Genomic DNA, 23,302 nt, shown 5'->3' with positions numbered 1-23,302 from the left:
AGGAACAGGGGTGAGAAAAGGGCAGTGAAGATCTTGTCAATGACAGGATCAGTATCTGACAGTGGGGAACCGTCAGGGCCCTCTACGCCCTCAGAGAGGGCCTTAGGATAGATGCTTATCTGTATATATTTTTATATATTATCATTTGTAATTTTGTTTTCATTGATTTAATCTTTTTTTGTCTTAATTGTAATGGTCTTCCTATTGAATTTCTTCAGTTTGTGTTGGAAAAAGAAGACATTGACTTCAATTAGAGCAGCATTTTGGAATGACAGTAGAATCAACCAATCACAAATTGTCTTGTAATAGGTAGGACAATTGTATGATGCCTCAAGGCCTAAGTATAAGTCACTAATTCAGAGCCAATAGTGAGCATTATCTTGTTTTCTCACGCTTGAGCCTAGCTAGCTGGCTAGCTCTTTGCAGTGAGTGTATGTAACGATGACGATGGCAACTGCAGAGAGAGTAATCGAGGACAATGTGGTGGCTAAATTGTTAGCATTGCCCTTTTCAATACTAACTTTTTATGAAAAGTTAAATCTTATACAGACCGGGAGACCAACTCCTGCACTGCCTATTTGGTGCAATGAGGAAAGAGTTTTGAAAGGCATTTTCAAGTTAATAATTATGAGCGCTATCCGTGGATAACCGGCTGTGAGCTGACAAAAAAGCTTACAGTTGGAATTGCTTTCTCTTCAACACTGATAATAGCTCAACCTGGACAACTGGTTTCAAAGATTTAGCCTCTTCACACCTGCGAGCTACAGTGATTTTAAAACCATTTGGGGAAACAAGAGTAGACCTTCTTAACGAGCAGTGGTGCAATGAGACACTTGCTCTCAATGATAAAGTCAGGCACAACTGGGAGATTCTAAAGTGCCTTATTCATACAGTTGTGTTTTTAGGCAAGAAAGAAAAAACAGTCAGAGGACATGATGAGGGTAAAGAATCAGGTAATAAGGGAAACTAATTGGAAATATTGGATTTCTTGGTTGAGTACGACAGCACGTTAAACTACCATTTGGCTACGGCTACCGTGTTCACAGGCACTTCCAGCAAAATCCAAAATGACCTGATACACACGGTTGTAAATTTAATGACAGATGTCATGAAGGAAGAATTGAAGAAAACCCCCTTTGTAACCATCATGGTTGACGAGATGACAGACATCAGCAATGTAGCCCAAATGTCTTATGTGTTGCGTTACACTACCGATGGTGGTGTGAAGGAAAGTTTTTCAAATATGAACGCCTCGGCTGTGGCTCACAGAAGCAGCACACGTACACAACGGTTGCAAATATCGATAGCAGGAACCACGTTAGAAGAAAATACGGTTGCGTTGTTTCAAAGAAACATTTGCCAAAACAAACAGTAACTCAAATAAAAAAGAGTGTGCAAAGCATTCGTCAAGGCAAAGGGTGGCTACATTGAAAGATCTCAAATATAAAATACACTTTCATTTGTTTAACACATTTTTTGTTACTACATGATTCCAAATGTGTTATTTCACAGTTTTGATGTCGTCACTATTATTCTACAATGTAGAAAATATTTAAAGAATTAAGAAAAACCTTGGAAGGACTAGGTGTGTCCAATCTTTTGACTGGTACTGTATATATATATATATATATATATATATATATATATATATATATATATATATATACAGTACCAGTCAAAAGGATTCATCCCCCTTGGCGTTTTTCCTATTTTGTTGCATTTTTCCTATTTTGTTGCATTACAACCTGTAATTTAAATTTCATGTAATGGACATACACAAAATAGGCCAAATTGGTGAAGTGAAATGAACAAAAATAACTTGTTTCAAAAAATTCTTAAAAAACAAAATGGAAAAGTGGTGCGTGCATATGTATTCACCCCCTTTGCTATGAAGCCCCTAAATGAGATCTGGTGCAACCAATTGCCTTCAGAAGTCACATAGTTAAACAAAGTCCACCTGTGTGCAATCTAGGTGTCACATGATCTCAGTATATATACACCTCTTCCGAACGGCCCCAGAGTCTGCAACACCACCAAGCAAGGGGCACCATGAAGACCAAGGAGCTCTCCAAACAGGTCAGGGACAACGTTGTGGAGAAGTACAGATCAGGGTTGGGTTCTAAAAAAATATCCTAAACTTTGAACATCCCACGGGGCACCATTAAATCCATTATTAAAAATATAATATGGCACCACAACAAACCTGCCAAGAGAGGGCCGCCCACCAAAACTCACGGACCAGGCAAGGAGGGAATTAATCAGAGAGGCAACAAAGAGACCAACAATAACCCTGAAGGAGCTGCAAAGCTCCACAGCGGAGATTGGAGTATCTGTCCATAGGACCACTTTAAGCCGTACACTCCACAGAGTTGGGTTTACGGTAGAGTGGACATAAAAAAGTAATTGCTTAAAGAAAAAAATAAGCAAACACGTTTGGTGTTCGCCAAAAGGCATGTGGGAGACTCCCCAAACATATGGAAGAAGGTACTCTGGTCAGATGAGACTAAAATTTAGCTTTTGGTCCATCAAGGAAAACGCTTTGTCTGGCGCAAATCCAACACCTCTCATCACCCCGAGAACACCATCCCCACAGTGAAGCATGGTGGTGGCAGCATCATGCTGTGGGGATGTTTTTCATCGGCAGGGACTGGGAAACTGGTCATAATTGAAGGAATGATGGATGGCGCTAAATACAGGGAAATTATTGAGGGAAACCTGTTTCACTCTTCCAGAGATTTGAGACTGGGGCGGAGGTTCACCTTCCAGCAGGACAATGACCCAAAGCATACTGCTAAAGTAACACTCGAGTGGTTTAAGGGAAAACATTTAAATGTCTTGGAATGGCCTAGTCAAAGCCCAGACCTCAATCCAATTGAGAATCTGTGGTATGACTTAAAGATTGCTGTAAAGCAGCAGGAACCTATCCAACTTGAAGGAGCTAGAGCAGTTTTGCCTTGAGGAATGGGCAAAAATCCCAATGGCTAATGTGCCAAGCTTATAGAGACATATCTCAAGAGTCTTGCAGCTGTAATTGCTGCAAAAGGTGGCTCTACAAAGTATTGACTTTGGGGGGTGAACAGTTATACACACTCAAGTTTTCTGTTTTTTTGGTGTTATTTCTTGTTTGTTTCACAAGAAAAAAATATTTTGCATCTTCAAAGTGGTAGGCATGTTGTGTAAATCAAATGATACAAACGCCCCAAAAATCTATTTTAATTCCAGGTTGTAAGGCAACAATTCCTGACATTTAATCCTAGTAAAAATTCCCTGCCTTAGGTCTGTTAGGATCACCACTTTATTTTAAGAATGTGAAATGTCAGAATAATAATAGGGAGAATCATTTATTTCATATTTTATTTCTTTCATCACATTCCCAGTGGGTCAGAAGTTTACATACACTCAATTAGTATTTGGTAGCGTTGCCTTTAAATTGTTTAACTTGGGTCAAACCTTTCGTGTAGCCTTCAACAAGTTTCCCACAATAAGTTAGGTGAATTTTGGCCCATTCCTCCTGACAGAGCTGGTGTAACTGAGTCAGGTTTGTAGGCCTCCTTGCTCACACATGCTTTTTCAGTTCTGCCCACACATTCTCTATAGGATTGAGGTCAGGGCTTTGTGATGGCCACTCCAATACCTTGACTTCGTTGTCCTTAAGCCATTTTGCCACAACTTTGGAAGTGTGCTTGGGGTCATTGTCCATTTGGAAGACCCATTTGCGACCAAGCTTTAACTTCCTGACTGATGTCTAGAGATGTTGCTTTAAAAGATCCACATCATTTTCCTACCTCATGATGCCATCTATTTTGTGAAGTGCACCAGCCCCTCCTGCAGCAAAGCACCCCCACAACATGATGCTGCCACCCCTGTGCTTCACGGTTGGGATGGTGTTCTTCGGCTTACAAGCGTCCTTCTTTTTCCTCCAAACATGATGGTCATTATGGCTAAACAGTTCTATTTTTGTTTCATCAGACCAGAGGACATTTCTCCAAGATGTACGATCTTTGTCCCCATGTGCAGTTTCAAACCGTAGTCTGGCTTTTGTATGGCAGTTTTGGAGCAGTGGCTTCTTCCTACCTGAGCGGCTTTCAGGTTATGTCGATATAGGACTCGTTTTACTGTGGATATTGATACTTTTGTACCTGTTTCCTCCAGCATCTTCACAAGGTCCTTTGCTGTTGTTCTGGGATTGATTTGGCCTTTTCGCTCCAAAGTACGTTCATCTCCAGGAGACAGAACGCCTCTCCTTCCTGAGCGTTATGACGGCTGCGTGGTCCCATGGTGTTTATACTTGCGTACTATTGTTTGTACAATACCTTCAGGCGTTTGGAAATTGCTCCCAAGGGTGAACCAGACTTTTTTCTGAAGTCTTGGCTGATTTCTTTTGATTTTCCCATGATGTCAAGCAAAGAGGCACTGAGTTGCCAGTTAGACTTACCAGTTAGATGTCCTAACTGACTTGTTAACAAAATATTTGTGGAGTGGTACTCCAAGCTTAGTGTATGCAAACTTTCAAATTCAACTGGAGAGAGAGAGAGAGAGAGAGAGAGAGAGAGAGAGAGAGAGAGAGAGAGAGAGAGAGAGAGAGAGAGAGAGAGAGAGAGAGAGAGAGAGAGAGAGAGAGAGAGAACGTGTAGAATGCAGAGTGGGGACTGGGGAGGTGTAGAAACCAGAGTGTAAGCGGAGGAGAGGAAAGGAGAGTGGTCCAGGATGTACTGTTGAGAAGGTTGAGTCACAGTGAGTATGTCTTGGAAGGGCAGAGTCAGATGATTCAGCAGAGAGCAGTGGGGGGTAAGATGGAGGGGGGTTGAATACGTAAGGGTCAGGGATAGGGGGGAAATGGGCTTACTCTGGTCCCACACCACACCCAATGGGACCTGAGTCCAGGTCTTCTAGCTAAACTCACCGAAGTGTATGACAATATGCGTGATCAGACCTTATAACATTCATATGAACATAGATGTGTGTATCAAGGTGTGTGGGCCCATGAGAGTTTTGCATGTGTTGTGTGTGTGTGTGTGTGTGTGTGTGTGTCTGCGTGCGTAAGACTCTTCATTGTGTTTGCCTGTTCATGAGAGAATGTGTCTGTATCTCTGTGTGTGTCCAAGCGTGTGAGTCTGTTTTCAGTTTGTGCTACTCTGGTCTCTCCAGAGAATCGCCCACCTTTACCCATACTCCTCTGGGAGAGAGCTGAGTGATTGGGCAGAAGATGCAGTCAGCAGCACCACTCTTGTTGCCCTCACTCCCACTTCAATGTTTCGCTTCACTCCCTCCAGCTTCCCCCTCAAGACCCCTGAAAGGTCTTTCAAAAATAACTGTTAACCATAACCATGGTAACCGATACAGCTCAAGCACATCCATGGTAATTAGCTTGGAATTATTTTATTTATTAATTCAGCAGTTTAGATATGCCTGAGGAAATCAGATCTGCCACAGTCCAATGGACAGATTTGCTAAAAATAACACCTCACGACTCCAAGGGATGTAATTTGTGCGATTAGAATTTAGATTAGATGGGTTTATTAGTCACATGCACAGGGTCGCAGATGTCATCACAGGGTACAGTGAACTTATTTTGCTCCGAGCTCCAACAGTGCAGGTAAGTAAATCAGAGGGACTGCATCTCAGTGCTAGAGGCGTCACTACAGACTCTGGTTCGATCCCTGGCTGTATCACAACCGGCCGTGATCGGGAGTCCCATAGGGCGGCGCACAATTGGCCCAGAATTGTCCGGGATAGGAGAGGGTTTGGCCGGGGTAGGCCATCATTGTAAATAAGAATTTGTTCTTAACTGACTTGCCTAGTTAAAGGTTAAACAAATAAATACAATTAGAGTCCATTGGGGGGGTGGGGGCAGGGTGCAGCGCCTTCAGAAAGTATTCACACCCTTTGACTTTTTGCACATTTTGTTGTGTTACAGCCTGAATTTAAAATGGATTAAATTTAGATTTTTTTGGTCACTGGCCTACAAACAATACCACATAACTTCAAAGTGGAATTATGTTTTAAGAATTTAAAGAATTTATTACAAATGAATTAAAAATGAAAATCTGAAATGTCTTGAGTCCGTAAGTATTCAAACCCTTTGTTATTGCAAGCCTAAATAAGTTCAGGCGTAAAAATATGCTTAAAAGTCACATGGACTCACTCTGTGTGCAATAATAGTGTTTACCATTATTTTTGGATGACTGCCTCCTCTCTGTACCCCACACATACAATTATCTGTAATGTCCCGCAGTCGAGCAGTGAAATTCAACCACAAAGACCATGGAGGTTTTCCAATACCTTACAAGGAAGGGCACCTACTGGTAGATGGTTAAAAATATAAAAAGCAGACATTGAATATCACTTTGAGCATGGTGAAGTTATTAATTACAATTTGGATGATGTATCAATACACCCAGTCAATACAAAGATACAGGCGTCCTTCCTAACTCAGTTGCCGGAGAGGAAGAAAACCGCTCAGGGATTTCAACATGTGGCCAATGGGGACTTTAAAACAGTTACTGAGGATGGATCAACAACATTGTAGTTACTCCAATATACTAACCTAATTGACAGAGTGAAAAGAAGGAAGCCTGTACAGAATAACAATATTACAAAACATGCATCCTGTTTGCAACACGGCACTAAAGTAATATTGCAAAAAATGTGGCAAAGCTATTCACTTTTTGTCCTGAATACAAAATTAAGTTTGGGGCAAATCCAATACAACGCATTACTGAGTACCACTCTCCATATTTTCACACATAGGAGTGGCTGCATCATGTTATGGGTATGCTTGTAATCGTTAAGGACTGGGGAGTTTTTCAGGATGAAAAACAAATAGAATGGAGCTAAGCACAGTCAAAATCCTAGAGGAAAACCTGGTTCAGTCTGTTTTCCATCAGACACTGGGAGATGAATTCACCTTTCAGCAGGACAATAACCTAAAGTACAAGGCCAAATCTGCACTGGAGGCGCTTACCAAGAAGACCATAAATGTTCCTGAGTGGCCGAGTTACAGTTTTGACTTAAATCTACTTGAATATCTGTTAAGATCTGAAAATGGTTGTCTAGCGTTGATTAACAACCAATTTGTGTCACGTCCTGACCAGTATAAGGGGTTATTTGTTATTGTAGTTTGGTCAGGATGTGGCAGGGGGTATTTGTTTTATGTGGTTCGGGGTTTATGGGATATGCATTTATGTAAGAGGGGTGTTTGATTTATGTGTTCCGGGGTTTTTGGGTAATGTTCTTGTTTTGTATTTCTATGTTTTTCTATGTTGTGTATTTCTTTGCTGGCCTGGTATGGCTCTCAATCAGGAACAGCTGTACATCGTTGTTTCTGATTGAGAGTCATACTTAAGTAGCCCTGTTTTCACCTGTCCCTTTGTGGGAAGTTGTTGTTGCATAGCTGTGTGTAGCCTGCAATACAGTTCGTTCGATCGTTTTCTTGTTTTGTTTCGTATGTGTTCAAATAAAGTTAAGATGAGCACTCAACCGGCTGCGCCTTGGTCCATTACGTACGACGACCGTTACAATTTGACTGAGCTTGAAGAATTTTGAAAATAATAATGGGCAAATTTTGCACAATCCAGGTGTGGAAAGCTCTTGGAGACTTACCCAGAAAGACTCACACTTGTAATCCCCGCCAAAGGTGCTTTTAAAAAGTATTGACTTAGGGTTGTGAATAGTTATGTAAATGTGTTATTTCATTTTCAATAAATGTCAAAGAAATTCTAAAAACATGTTTTCTCTTTTTCATTATGCGGTATTGTGTGTAGATGGGTGAATTATTTTTGTTTTAATTCAGACTGTAACATAGCAGGGGAGGAACTGAAAAGTGAATGAAACAATAAAAAAATAAAAATACATATTTACAGCGGTAACAATTATAAAAGTCCATTGGGGTGTGGGGGCAGGGTAAATGTTAAGGGGGGGATAGATTTTTAATAAGGGTAGCAGAAATGGGGGTGATGGGGCAGGGGTAGGAGGTCCGGGGGGAAGGAGGGGGTGGAAGGTAGCAGGTAAAGTGGCTATTCAGCAGCCTGATGGTCTGGGGGTAGACGTTATTTGCCAGTCTAACAGTTTTTGCCATGATACTCCTATACTGCCCATGTCTGTGATGGAAACAGGGAGAACAGGCTTTGGCTCTGTGTTTGAGGCCCTTTATGATCTTCTTGGCCTTCCTGTGACACCTGGTGTTGTAGGTGTCCTGGAGGGCAGCCAGTGAGCACCTTCTGTAGAGCCTTGCGGTCAGATGCAGTGATGCAGCCCAACAGCTCTCGATGGTGCTCCTGTAGAACACTGTGAGGGCCTTCTGGGACAGGCTGGATTTCTTCAGCTTCTGCCATGCCTTCTTCACCACAGTGTCTGTGTGGTTTGACCATTTCAGCTTACCGCAGATGTGTATGCTGAGGAACATTACGTTTTTGACCGTCTCCACGGCTGCCCTGTTGATGAGGATGGGGGTGTGCCCAACCTGGTTCCTCCTGAAGTCCACAATCAGCTCCTTTGTTTTGCTGACGTTGAGGGAGAGGTTGTTTACCTGGCACCATGCAGCCAGAGTGCCTACCTCCTCTCTGTAGGCCATCTCATTGTTGTTGGTAACCAGGCCTGGTACTGTCATGTCGTCAGCAAACTTGATAATGGAGTTGAAACTGAATGAGGCAACGCATTCATGGGTATACAGGGAGTACAGGAGGGGACTGAGGACGCACCCTTGTGGGGCCCGAGTGGTGAGGATCAGTGTGGAGGAGATCATGTTTCCCACCTTCACCACATGGGTCCAGCCCGTCAGGAAGTCTAGGAATAGGGAATAGGGTAGAGTTCAGTCCCAGGGTCGTGAGCTTTGTGATTAGCTTAAAGGCCACTATGGTATTGAAGGCCGAGCTGTAGTTGATGAACAGCATCCTCACATACTATGCATTCCTTTTGTCCAGGTGGGTGAGGGCAGTGTGCAGTGCAATGGCAATTGTGTCATCTGTGGATCTGTCAGTGCGGTAGGCGAATTGGAGAGGGTCGAGTGTGTCGGGGACGGAGGAGGTGATGTAGTCTATGACTGGCATCTCAAAGCACTTCATGATGACAGTAGTGAATGCTAAGGGTCGGTAGTCATTCAGTTCAGTTACTTTCCCTTTCTTGGGCATAGAGATGATAGTCGACATCTTGAAGCAGGTTGGGATAACAGCCTGAGCTAGAGATTGTAAATGTCTGAAAACACAACAGCTATCTGGTCTACATATGCTCTGAGGGTGCGGCTAGTCATACCTTGCGAGAGTTAACATGCTTGAATGTCTTCCATACGTCCTCCGTGGAGACCGTCAGCACGTATCCCTCGTTGTCCTCAGGGGCTCTCCTCGTCAGCTCCGAGTTGTTATGCTCAAAGCCGTAGAAAAAGGATTTTAGCTTGTCCGTATGGCGGTGTTGGTGTTCTAGGAAATAGTTACACCTTGTCTTCACATTTGGAGTAATGTACAAGGAGAGACTAAAGTGACAATTCTGTCGGATCAAATACGTTTCTCAATCCAGAGTAAAAACACTGGAATATCATACAGCTGCTTTAACCTTAGACACAAAAATGCCCTTTAATTATATCAATGGGTTGAATAGAAAACATGGACCTTTACTGTTGTCTTGGACCTGCTGTGATTGTAAAGAATTGATAGGCGTTGGGCCAAGGAGGTCATAAGTCATTTTAAGAGTTTAGTACCCCCACTGCCATTGAATGTAATAAAGGCTTAAACATGGGGGGGGGGGGTCATAGCGATTTGCAATAGCAATACCATATAGCAATAGACCACAATGATGTGTCATTGTCAACATATTTAAATATGTGTGTTTAATTTGTAAGCTCAAATGGACAGTGAGCACTGAGCAATGATGTCTAATGTGCCAAACTAAATACTTTCTCTGACTGGTATCAAATCTTTGTAAGAATCCATTGAGTCTAAGTTAGGGAGGGTTTCCTCCAAGGTCGAGAAAGAAGAACCTGTTGTGCACACCAGCCGCTAACAAGCTAATTGTATCTGTGGTCTCTCTCTCTGTCTCTCTCTCTCTCTCTCTCTCCTCCTCCCCCAGGAAGCTAGTGCACTCTCATTTTTTCACTCCATTGCTCCCTCTTTCTATAACTTTCCCTCCTCTCATTCCACCTGCTCTCTCTAAGTGTTTCTGTGTGTGCTGAGTGGATGACTGGTGTAGCAGAGGAGCAGTCCCACGGCACCCCAGCCAGTCCCTGCAGCCTGCTGATAGGAGGCACCCCAGCCAGTCCCTGCAGCCTGATGATAGGAGGCACCCCAGCCAGTCCCTGCAGCCTGCTGATAGGAGGCACCCCAGCCAGCACCATACAGCCTGCAGATAAGAGGCACCCTAGCCAGCACCATGTAGCCTGCAGATAAGAGACACCCTAGCCAGCCCCGCAGATAGGTGGCAACTCAGGTCAGGTCCTATCAGCCTGTGTTTATGGCTGAGGTCACGATGCACCCCAGGCATACACATACACACTAATCCAGAAATACACACAAACCTACGTAAATACCTGTATACGCACAATCATCTTGTATTCATTATTTACTCATTGTGTGAGGAAAGAGAAGAGGTGGAAGAGAAGGGAGGTAGTGTTGTGAGCCTGATTTTTTTTTTTGCTGGATCTAATGTTACATAAGACACTGCCGGAGAAGATTTGGCATCAGAACATTCCAGCTGTGCCAATGAGAGAAGAAAAAGTATTTGTAACGAGAGGATGAAAGGACAGAGGGTACAGTAAAAAAGGAAAGATACTGGAACATAAGGAAATAAACAGGAGAGAGTTGGAGGGAGAGGGTGCGAAAGATAAAGAAGCCTGAAATGGGAACAGTAAAGAACATCTTGTAAACTGACACTTCAATTGTGTCTTTAGCCTCAAGGAGAGGGTTGTGAGAGGAAGGTCTTAGTCCTGCATGAATTCAGGTTTAGAATCCACACACGCACACACACACACTTATATGCACACACACACACATACACGCAGATGCGCACACGCGCCCCCACACACACACTACTTTGCACAATCCACAAAGGCAGCGCAGGCACGCAGACAAGCTTATGCTGAAAAATCACATTGAAGGCTGATACAGCATTTAAGTAAAAGTAATGTGGCCACACGCACACACGCGCGCACACACACACACACACACACACACACACACACACACACACACACACACACACACACACACACACACACACACACACACACACACACACACACACACACACACACACACACAGACCTACACACACCTACACAGACCTACACACACCTACACACACCTACACACACCTACACACACCTACACACACACACACACACACACACACACACACACACACACACACAAACCCCTGAAGGGTAAAAAGCACTCAGGTAACAATGCTTTTCGTCAGAGCGTGAGGGAAATGGTTTTACTTCTGGTGTTACCTCCAAAAGGGCCAGATTGATTGATTTTCAAAAAATGTCAAGCACTTTTTCATTATCCTCCAGTCCTTACTGTTCCACATAGATCTTACTGTACCACACAGATCTTACTGTACCACACAGATCTTACTGTACCACACAGATCTTACTGTACCACATATATCTTACTGTACCACATATATCTTACTGTACCACACAGATCTTACTGTACCACATATATCTTACTGTACCACATAGATCTTACTGTACCACACAGATCTTACTGTACCACATAGATCTTACTGTACCACATAGATCTTACTGTACCACATAGATCTTACAGTACCAAACATATCTTACTGTACCACATAGATCTTACTGTACCACATAGATCTTACTGTACCACACAGATCTTACTGTACCACATAGATCTTACTGTACCACATAGATCTTACAGTACCAAACAGATCTTACTGTACCACATAGATCTTACTGTACCACATAGATCTTACTGTACCACACAGAGCTTACTGTACCACACATCTTACAGTACCACATAGATCTTACAGTACCACATATATCTTACTGTACCACATAGATCTTACTGTACCACATAGATCTTACTGTACCACATAGACCTTACTGTACCACACTGATCTTATTGTACCACACGAAGCTGTAGCAGGGTGAAAAATAGGAGAGCCAGTCTTGTTTTTGCTCACTGTAAAATACCATCAAACAGAGACACACCATTCCACGATAGGCCATGCTAAACCGACCGTGGCACCTAGATTAGTGTTGCCATGGGAAACTGGGAAACAGCTCACAATTAGCATATTTTCAATGGCTGATTGTAATTGTTGCGGGCCGTTTTTGGGAACTCTTTTTTCAGTTATTGAGTCTCTTTGTCCATGTGTGATAGTTTTTGCTTGTGTGCAGGTGTTCAAACACACACACACACACACACACACACACACACACACACACACACACACACACACACACACACACACACACACACACACACACACACACACACACACACACACACACGCCCACACACACACACACACACACTATGGGCTTCTTGGATTTAGGAGTGGCAGTTAGCCTAGCGATTAAGAACGTTGGGCCAGTTACCGAAAGGTTTCTGGGTCGAGCCGACTAGTTGGAAAATACACTGCTCAAAAAAATAAAGGGAACACTAAAATAACACATCCTAGAGCTGAATGAATGAAATAATCTTATTAAATACTTTTTTCTTTACATAGTTGAATGTGCTGACAACAAAATCACACAAAAATAATCAATGGAAATCCAATTTATCAACCCATGGAGGTCTGGATTTGGAGTCACACTCAAAATGAAAGTGGAAAACCACACTACAGGCTGATCCAACTTTGATGTAATGTCCTTAAAACAAGTCAAAATGAGGCTCAGTAGTGTGTGTGGCCTCCACGTGCCTGTATGACCTCCCTACAACGCCTGGGCATGCTCCTGATGAGGTGGCGGATGGTCTCCTGAGGGATCTCCTCCCAGACCTGGACTAAAGCATCCTGGACTAAAGCGAGACATGATGTCCCAGATGTGCTCAATCGGATTCAGGTCTGGGGAACGGGCGGACCAGTCCATAGCATCAATGTCTTCCTCTTGCAGGAACTGCTGACACACTCCAGCCACATGAGGTCTAGCATTGTCTTGCATTAGGAGGAACCCAGGGCCAACCGCACCAGCATATGGTCTCAGAAGGAGTCTGAGGATCTCATCTCGGTACCTAATGGCAGTCAGGCTACCTCTGGCGAGCACATGGAGGGCTGTGCGGCCCCCCAAAGAAATGCCACCCCACACCATGACTGACCCACCGCCAAACCGGTCATGCTGGAGGATGTTGCAGGCAGCAGAACGTTCTCCACGGCGTCGCCAGACTCTGTCACGTCTGTCACGTGCTCAGTGTGAACCTGCTTTCATCTGTGAAGAGCACAGGGCGCCAGTGGCGAATTTGCCAATCTTGGTGTTCTCTGGCAAATGCCAAACGTCCTGCACGGTGTTGGGCTGTAAGCACAACCCCCACCTGTGGATGTCGGGCCCTCATACCACCCTCATGGAGTCTGTTTCTGACCGTTTGAGCAGACACATGCACATTTGTGGCCTGCTGGAGGTCATTTTTCAGGGCTCTGGCAGTGCTTCTCCTGCTCCTCCTTGCACAAAGGCGGAGGTAGCGGTCCTGCTGCTGGGTTGTTGCCCTCCTACGGCCTCCTCCACGTCTCCTGATGTACTGGCCTGTCTCCTGGTAGCGCCTCCATGCTCTGGACACTACGCTGACAGACACAGCAAACCTTCTTGCCACAGCTCGCATTGATGTGCCATCCTGGATGAGCTGCACTACCTGAGCCACTTGTGTGGGTTGTAGACTCCGTCTCATGCTACCACTAGAGTGAAAGCACCGCCAGCATTCAAAAGTGACCAAAACATCAGCCAGGAAGCATAGGAACTGAGAAGTGGTCTGTGGTTACCACCTGCAGAACCACTCCTTTATTGGGGGTGTTTTGCATAATTGCCTATAATTTCCACCTGTTGTCTATTCCATTTGCACAACAGCATGTGAAATTTATTGTCAATCAGTGTTGCTTCCTAAGTGGACAGTTTGATTTCACAGAAGTGTGATTGACTTGGAGTTACATTGTGTTGTTTAAGTGTTCCCTTTATTTTTTTGAGCAATATATGTGGATGTGCCCTTAAGCAAGGCTTGAGTGCAAAAATGAGGTAATCAACCTTTCCCTCAACATCAGCAAAACAAAGGAGCTGATTGTGGACTTCAGGAGGAACCAGGTTGGGCACTCCCCCATCCTCATCAACAGGGCCACAGTGGAAACAGTCAAAAACATTTGTCCTGCCCCAACCTCCCAATGGACACTTATCATTGTAACAGCTGTAAATATGCACAGTTGAGTTGTGAGAAGGTAGGGATGGTATACAGAAGATAGCCCTATTTGGTAAAACACCAAGTCCATATTATGGCAAGAAGAGCTCAAATAAGCAAAGAGAAAAGACAGTCCATAAATTCTTTAAGACATGAAGGTCAGTCATTGTGGAAAATGTCAAGAAATTTGAACGCTTCTTCAAGTGCAGTTGCAAAAACCATCAAGCGCTGATAAAACTGTCTCTCATGAGATCCGCTACAGGAAAGGAAGACCTCTGCTGCGGAGGATAAGTTAATTAGAGTTATCAGCCTTAGAAATTGCAGCCCAAATAAATGCTTCACAGAGTTCAAGTAACAGACACATCTCAACATCAACTGTTCAGAGGAGACAGAGTGAATCAGGCCTTCATGGTCGATTTGCTGCAAAGAAAACACTACTAAAGGACACCAATAAGAAGAAGAGACTTGCTTGGGCCAACAAACACAAGCAATGGATATTAGACCTGTGGAAATCTGTCATTTGGTCTGATGAGTCCAAATTAGAGATTTTTGGTTCCAATCGCTGTGTCTTTGTGAGACGCAGAGTAGGTGAACGGATGATCTCTGCGTGTGTGGTTTCCACTGTGAAGCATGGAGGAGGAAGTGTGATGGTGTTGGGGTCCTTTGCTGGTGACACTGTCATTGATTTATTTAGAATTAATGGCACACTTAACCAGCATCGCTACCACTGCATTCTGCAGTGATACGCCATCCCATCTGGTTTGCACTTAGTGGGACTATCATTTGTTTTTCAACGGGTCAATTACCCCCAACACACCTCCAGGCTGTGTAAGGGCTTTTTGACCAAGAAGGAGAGTGATGGAGTGCGGCATCAGCTGACCTGGCCTCCACAATCACCCAACTTCAACTCAATTGAGATGGTTTGGAATGAGTTGGGCCGCAGAGTGAAGGAAAAGCAGCCAACAAGTGCTCAGCATATGCGGGAACTCCTTCAAGACTGTTGGAAAAGCATTCCAGGTGAAGCTGGTTGAGAGAATGCCAAGAGTGTGCAAAGCTGTCATCAAGGCAAAGGGTGGCTACTTTGAAGAATTTGACATTTAAAATATGTTTTGATTTCTTTAACACTTTTTTGTTTACTACATGATCCCATAAGTGTTATTTCATAGTTTTGATGTCTACAATGTAGAAAATAGTCAAAATAAAGAAAAGCTCTTGAATAAGTAGGTGTGTCCAAACTCTTGACTGGTACTCTATATCCCCCCTTCTCTCTCCTGTAACTACTTCCCAGGTTGTTGCTGTAAATGAGAATGTGTTCTCAGTCAACTTACTTTGTAAAATAAGGGCAAATTTTTTTGGTAAAAAATAAAAAATATATTATTTTTATTACAATGATTATTTTTTATTATTGTCTCGTTCACTTTTCTTTTTTTTAACCTGCACTGTTGGAGCTAAGAATTTCACTGTACCCTACGATTACCTTTGTGACCCTGTGCATGTGACTAATAAAGTTATCTAATCTAATTGAATGTAATTGCTCCTGTAAATTGCTTTGGATAAGAGTGTCTACTAAAACGTAAAATGTAAATTCACACTCCATTATACTGACTGTCCCTCGGAGGAGAGTTCAAAGGTTACAGCATATCCAGAGAGGAACCAGAGTGTGTTCATTTTGCAGAAGAGAGAGAGAGAGAGAGAGAGAGAGAGAGAGAGAGAGAGAGAGAGAGAGAGAGAGAGAGAGAGACTCTGACAGTAGTGCCAGGAACTAGCCAGCCTTTATGCTTAGTTTTCAACACTTGCATTACCAAGCATCAAACCAAAACTGTCAGTTAGAGGGACTGCTCAAATACCACTGAGTGTTATCAAGCTCTGTCAGAAAGTCTTAGCTCCAGTGAAATGTTCACAATTGTGGTTTAATTTAACTGCCATCTAATACTGCCTGGTTCATTTGACAGTGATGGAATGACTAGTGTAGATTTTGCAGCCCAGAGAAAGTGCACAGGTTGTTCTCACTTTTTCCAGCCTGTGATATCATTGAGAACATACACTAATGGTCCAGCATCTGAATCATTTGATTATTCTTCATTGAAGAAGCTCAATAAAAGGGTGCTGATCCTGAGAAGCCAGAGCCCGTGTCTCCAGCCACTCTCACAGCCCTCTGCAGACACCAGGTAGAGCAGGCAGTGTGTGAAGAAGAGAATGATAAAGTGGACAATAGACTGTATGTGATAAGAGGAGCTTTATTAGTCAGAGTGGCCAAGTGCTGTATATAGAAATAGAGCAGCATTTAGCTATCTGTCAGGTCTCCATGAGCTGTGTTGCCATCGTGACACAGCATGCAGCGCTTTTCTGCTGATGTTGTGATAGGAGGTGAGGGATAGAGACAGCAGGCCACTGACACCAGAGGGAGAAGAGACAGATACAATCAGATAGCTGTGTGAAGGAGGTAAGGAGAGAGGAAAATGCAAGGATAAAGGACAGGCGTAGGAGAGGACCTGGTGAAACAGGAGGGGGAGGTAGAGAGTAAAGACAAAGAAGTTGCTTATGGGGAGTAAACAGAGGATACGCCAGTGTCACAACTTGAGCTCATCACTTAGTTCCTCAGGGGCGATGACGGGGCAACAACGGGGCATCACTGGATGGATGTGACACCACTGTTCACTACTGTCAGCCTCAAGCTTGACCCAGCACCAAGCTAATGTCACTGTTACCCTAGCTAATGTCACTATTACACTAGCCAATGTCACTATTACACTAGCTAATGTCACTGTTACCCTAGCTAATGTCACTATTACACTAGCTAATGTCATTGTTACCCTAACTAATGTCACTATTATACTAGCTAATGTCACTGTTACCCTAGCTAATGTCACTATTACACTAGCTAATGTCACTGTTACCCTAGCTAATGTCACTATTACACTAGCTAATGTCATTGTTACCCTAGCTAATGTCACTATTACACTAGCTAATGTCATTGTTACCCTAGCTAATGTCACTATTACACTAGCTAATGTCACTGTTACCCTAGCTAATGTCACTATTACACTAGCTAATGTCATTGTTACCCTAGCTAATGTCACTATTACACTTGCTAATGTCACTGTTACCCTAGCTAATGTCACTATTACACTAGCTAATGTCATTGTTACCCTAGCTAATGTCACTATTACACTAGCTAATGTCATTGTTACCTTAGCTAATGTCACTATTACACTAGCTAATGCCATTGTTACCCTAGCTAGTGTCACTATTACACTAGCTAATGTCACTGTTACCCTAGCTAATGTCACTATTAAACTAGCTAATGTCATTGTTACCCTAGCTAATGTCACTATTACACTAGCTAATGTCACTGTTACCTTAGCTAATGCCACTATTACACTAGCTAATGTCACTGTTACCCTAGCTAATGTCACTATTACACTAGCTAATGTCACTGTTACCTTAGCTAATGCCACTATTACACTAGCTAATGTCACTGTTACCCTAGCTAATGTCACTTTTACCCTCACTAATGTCACTTTTACCCTAGCTAATGTCAATATTAGACTAGCTAATGTCAATGTTTAGCTAAAGTTTACATTAACCTATAGTTCATATGACCTCTCTTTATAAGATATAGTGTTACAGGAAAGTTGACCTACCCTACAGAGGACATTATGCAAAGACAGACCATTAGTTACTTCCTCTTCCATATATTATTTATATTATGTACAATATCTTATCTACGATACGTAAGGTGGAGGTAAAGAAGGATAAAAGAACAAAAAAAAAGCAGAAGAGCTAAATGAGTGTTAGTTGAGGAGGGTGCAGTACCTTTAGTGAGGGTCCCAAAGACAAGTCTGCGTAAAGACTGGATGAACTTGAGCACCCCCTGTCTGCAGCGGCAGGTACAGCCAGCCATCCTGACAGAGACAGAGAAAATCCCTGGAGAAAATCTGCCACTGTCCTTCTCACCCACTCCTAATAGAGTAGAGTAGGTAAACGAGTCTCTCAAAGGGTCCTTATAGGAGAGAGGAATGCCTCCTTCAAAGTGTTGATGGGAGTCTAAGGTGGATAAATATATCCACTGGTTCCTTACACGCGAAGGAGGTACCCTTTAAAATGATCCTGGTAGAAAACACAAATCTTCTTGATACGGTCCTAAGAGAAGAGATTGGATCCTCACTGGGAAAACTGTGAGGAAAGATGAAGTTGCTTGTAAGTTAGAGGTACCCGTCTTCCAGCCTTTCTAACACTGATGCATTCAAACTCAATCATTTACTCACTCAGACAAACACTCACTTAATCACTTATACACTCAATCACACACTCACTAATACACTTCCTCACCAACACTAACTCACCCACCCACCCACCCACTCACTCAAACACTCAAAACACACACACACACACACACACACACACACACACACACACACACACACACACACACACACACACACACACACACACACACATGCTCTGTTGTACAGACACAAAACAGCCAACAAGTGACACAAACAGATGTTGGTAGGTAAGAAATACTCAGACCTCCGTCTCTCAAACTTCTAAAAGGAAAAGTTGTTTTCTGCTGTCGGATGAGAAGGGAAATATGAATAACCATCGTGGAGAGCCCAGTGCACTGCTGAAAGTTCCCTGTGTCCATGGAGATGACGAGTACCTCCTCTCCCCTCCTCTCCTCTGTATTTATGTCTATTTGATCACCCTCTATCTCTCCCTCTCTGTCTCAGTTTCTGGTGTGTTTCTCTGCATGTCCCTGTGGACAGAAAGCGGGGTCTCTCTCTCTCTCTCTGTGCTGGCTGGTCCTCTCTGGGCTGCTTGTAGCTGGAGCCCTGCGGCTGTGCTGTGCTGCTGTGTAGTGTATCTGTGTAGCTCTGCTCCAGGACAGATCGCTGCAGCAGAGAACACCAGCCACCACCCCGACCGCTTGCGCTCTCTCGCTCTCTCTCTCTCTCTCTCTCTCTCTCTCTCACACACATACACACTCTTCCTACCCCACTCTGGCGCATACCCACTTGCAGATGAGCCCCCCCAAAAACTGACATCCCTCTGCTCCATCTTCCCCTTCCACCATGTAATCTCTTTTTTTATTATTTCAATTTATTTTATGTGAGCCTTAAGCCACTGATTATTATTTGCAGTCATCGGGTTAATACGCCAGCCAGCTGCAGGGATTGTGACTGCAAGAGGAGGAAGCCACTGAGATGACAGTACACTCTTAGAAAAAAGGGATCCAAAAGGATTCTTCGGCTGTCCCAATAAGATAACTCTTTTTGGTTACAGGTAGAAAGAACCCTTTTTGGTTACAGGTGGAACTCTTTTTGGGTTACTATGTGGAAAGGGTTCTACATGGAACCCAAAATGGTTCTACCTGGAACCATAAGAGTTCTATCTGGAACCAAAAAGGGTTCTTTAAAAGGTTCTCCTATGGGGACAGCTGAAGAACCCTTTTAGATTCTAGATAGCACCTTTTTTATAAGAGTGAAGTAGGACGAGATATTGGGATTATTGTGTGAAGAGGCTGTGGAAGGACGGGATAGAGGGATGGATAGAAGGCTGGAGGTGGGGAATAGGTATGAGGTCAGAAGATGATATGCTTTTAAAAAGCCTTTCACATTTGTATTTGAAGTCCAGATTAGTGTTGTGCTTTGCTGGGTCCATGGTACGAGTTTCAGAAGTGGATTATCCCCACGGGAAGGCATATCTCACATTGCAATTACTGAAACTATTCATATGAATACTATTTATTGTATAATAATATCACAACCAAACACTAATACCATAACTGTATGTGGGGGTAGGTTGAGCAGAAACATCAGCCAGGATTAGGGTTGCAAAGGAGGGTAAATTACTGGAAACTTTCAAAGTTTACTAGTAAACTACCATCATTTTGGTAACTTTCAAGGATTTTATGTAATTTATCACAAGACATCTAGTGGCCATTTTTGGTACTTTAGATTATCAACAGGTGTCTGTAATTATATCTGGCCCTCTGTGTGTCCTTATCACGTGTAAAATGTATGAAATAATGAAATAAGATCATTCTAAAATAAAAAATAGAATGACAAAATCTGTAAAACATTAGCCTAAATATAAACTTAGTGAATACCATTGGTGATATAGAGTTTCCGCAATGTTGTGGCACCAAACTGGTGGCAGTTGTGAAAAAAGTAAATAGTTGGAAGAGTTGCAAAGTTAATTGTAAATAATGGAACTGTTGATTAGATGCATTTTCATTTTAATTAGGCTATTTTCTCTTGAACCATATGGTCTATCTACTAGAAACTCACGGGGGAGGGGAGGGGTGTTTGGGAGTAGGGCTTTTGGCTTTGATCATGGGGACAATGTGGAAAAACATCGATGTACTTTATCATGCATGAAAGGTGATCTCAGTCACAGTGCTTCTTTTGAGCTGGATCCTGCCGGGACAGGATCCGGCACCTCTCAGATTTGACCTTGTTTGTTCAGGCACCTATTTGCCCGGCTCACGTACCTCACACGGCATTATTTATACAATTTGTTCACTGTTTGCACTGTATTTTTTGGGGGGAAAAGCAATCAGAGTTAAATCAAGTTGCCTCCTGGTTATTTCTCCCGCCTACCAGAAAAACCATCATGTAAAAGCACAGTGAAGAGGTCCCTGTGTAAACACGTCACATAGCCAAGGCTAGTCGTCTCCCTACTGAAGTTGAAACTGAGGGAAAGCCAAATCAGAAAAGAATAAGAAAAGGCAATCAACTTTAGTGAAGTTTATCAAGTCCAAAAATCCTGAAAAACATGGTGAATCGAACCCGAAACGAGCCAGAGAATTGTCAGTGCCGGATGAGAGGAGTGAAAAGCAAACTGCTCCTGATGGTGATGACATAGCTAGCAGCGCAGCTTATCCCGCTAGTTCAGCATCACGACCGGCACCTCCACTAGCTAGTAGGCCTACTAGCAAGTCAGACTTGGTGGGAGAGGCGGACGGGGAGCGGGTGGTAGTCCATCTACTGACGAAGTCCCTGGAGCAGGTGTAATTTGGATGGAGGCTCAGTTCAAGACCAAGCAAACTTATAACCCCCGGCTTGTCAAGCAAAATTCAAAGCTGGGCTGGACAACATAGAAACTAAGAAAAGAGTGGGTGGAAAGTAACACAGTAACATCCTCTGCCTCCGATGTAAAAAAGCAACAAAAAGCCCTCAGAAAAAAGTATTTTGATCATGTCCAAACCAAGTCCCATTTAACGGCAGCAAGCATTGTAGACAAGACTAAAGAGGACTATTCACACAGGTTGTAGCTAACGCTCAAAATAAAAACATAGACACTACAGCCAGAGTCTTGCGAACAGCTTACAAGGATGCTAAATGTCACAGACCCGCTCACGGCTTTGAGCAAGATACTGACTGTCAGGAGTTAAATAGACTTGACATGGGGACAATTCTCCATTCCAATGTTGCTTGTTCCAACATACAGTGCCTTGCAAAAGTACTTACCCCCCTTGGTGTTTTTCCTATTTTGTTGCATTACAACCTGTAATTTAAATAGATTTTTATTTGGATTTCATATAATGGACATACACAAAATAGGCCAAATTGGTGAAGTGAAATGAAAAAAATAACTTGTTTCAAAAAATGTTAAAATATTTAAAATGGTAAAGAGGTGCGTGAATATGTATTCACCCCCTTTGCTATGAAGTCCCTAAATAAGATCTGGTGCAACCAATTACCGTCAAAAGTCACATAATTCATTAAATAAAGTCCACCTATATACAATCTAAGTGTCACATGATCTGTCACATGATCTCAGTGTAGGCCCCAGAGTCTGCAACACCACTAAACAAGGGGCATCACCATGCAAGCGGCACCATGAAGACCAAGGACCTCTCCAAACAGGTCAGGGACAAAGTTGTGGAGAAGTACAGATCAGGGTTGGGTTATAAAAAAATATCGGAAACTTTGAACATCCCACGGAGCACCATTAAATCCATTATTAAAAAATGGAAAGAATATGGCACCACAACAAACTTGCCAAGTGAGGGCCGCCCACCAAAACTCACAGACCAGTCAAGGAGGGAATTAATCAGAGAGGCAACAAAGAGACCAAAGACAACCCTGAAGGAGCTGCAAAGCTCCACAGCGGAGATTGGAGTATCTGTCCATAGGACCACTTTAAGCCATACACTCCACAGAGCTGGACTTACGGAAGAGTGGCCATAAAAAAGCCATTGCCTTAAGAAAAAAATAAGCAAACACGTTTGGCGTTCACCAAAAGGCATGTAGGAGACTCCCCAAACATATGGAAGAAGGTACTCTGGTCAGATGAGACTAAAATGGAGCTTTTTGGAAAACGCTTTGTCTGGCACAAACCCAACACCTCTCATCACCCCGAGAACAACATCCCCACAGTGAAGCATGGTGGTGGCAGCATCATGCTGTGGAGATGTTTTTCATCGGCAGGGACTGGGAAACTGGTCATAATTGAAGGAATGATGGATGGCGCTAAATACAGGGAAATTCTTGAGGGAAACCTGTTTCACTCTTCCAGAGATTTGAGACTGGGGCGGAGGTTCACCTTCCAGCAGGACAATGACCCGAAGCATACTGCTAAAGTAACACTCGAGTGGTTTAAGGGAAAACAAGTCTTGCAGCTGTAATTGATGCAAAAGGTGGCTCTACAAAGTATTGACTTTGGGGGGGTGAATAGTTATGCACGCTCAAATTTCAGTTTTTTTGTGTTATTTCTTGTTTGTTTCACAATAAAAAATATTTAGCATCTTCAAAGAGGTATGCATGTTGTTTAAATCAAATGATACAAACGCCCCAAAAATCTATTTTAATTCCAGGTTGTAAGGCAACAAAATAGGAAAAATGCCAAGGGAGTGAATACTTTTGCAAGGCACTGTACAGCAGCATATTTAATCCGAATTGAAGCGAAAACTATTTGAAAGAATAGTACAGTGCTCTCCCAAAATCAGCCTAATGCTCGAT

The 23,302-nt window shown here is 43.1% G+C and overlaps 1 protein-coding gene across 1 annotated transcript in view; it reads right to left on the bottom strand.

The window, feature by feature from the left end:
* The window catches only part of LOC106563177 (Kv channel-interacting protein 1), an 81,746-nt gene extending 62,546 nt beyond the window's left edge, over nt 1-19,200 (bottom strand). Inside the window, exons 1-2 of the mRNA XM_014128483.2 lie at nt 18,867-19,200; nt 18,150-18,509 (exon numbers count right to left, since the gene is read on the bottom strand). Coding sequence (XP_013983958.1) covers nt 18,150-18,237 — 88 coding nt within the window. The 5' untranslated portion in view covers nt 18,238-18,509; nt 18,867-19,200. The remainder of the gene's footprint in view (nt 1-18,149; nt 18,510-18,866) is intronic.
* Nucleotides 19,201-23,302: the final 4,102 nt, after the last annotated feature.

This window comes from Salmo salar, chromosome ssa11, assembly GCF_905237065.1.
Source record: "Salmo salar chromosome ssa11, Ssal_v3.1, whole genome shotgun sequence".
Taxonomy (NCBI): domain Eukaryota; kingdom Metazoa; phylum Chordata; class Actinopteri; order Salmoniformes; family Salmonidae; genus Salmo; species Salmo salar.
This window is presented reverse-complemented; position numbering and strand designations above follow the sequence as displayed.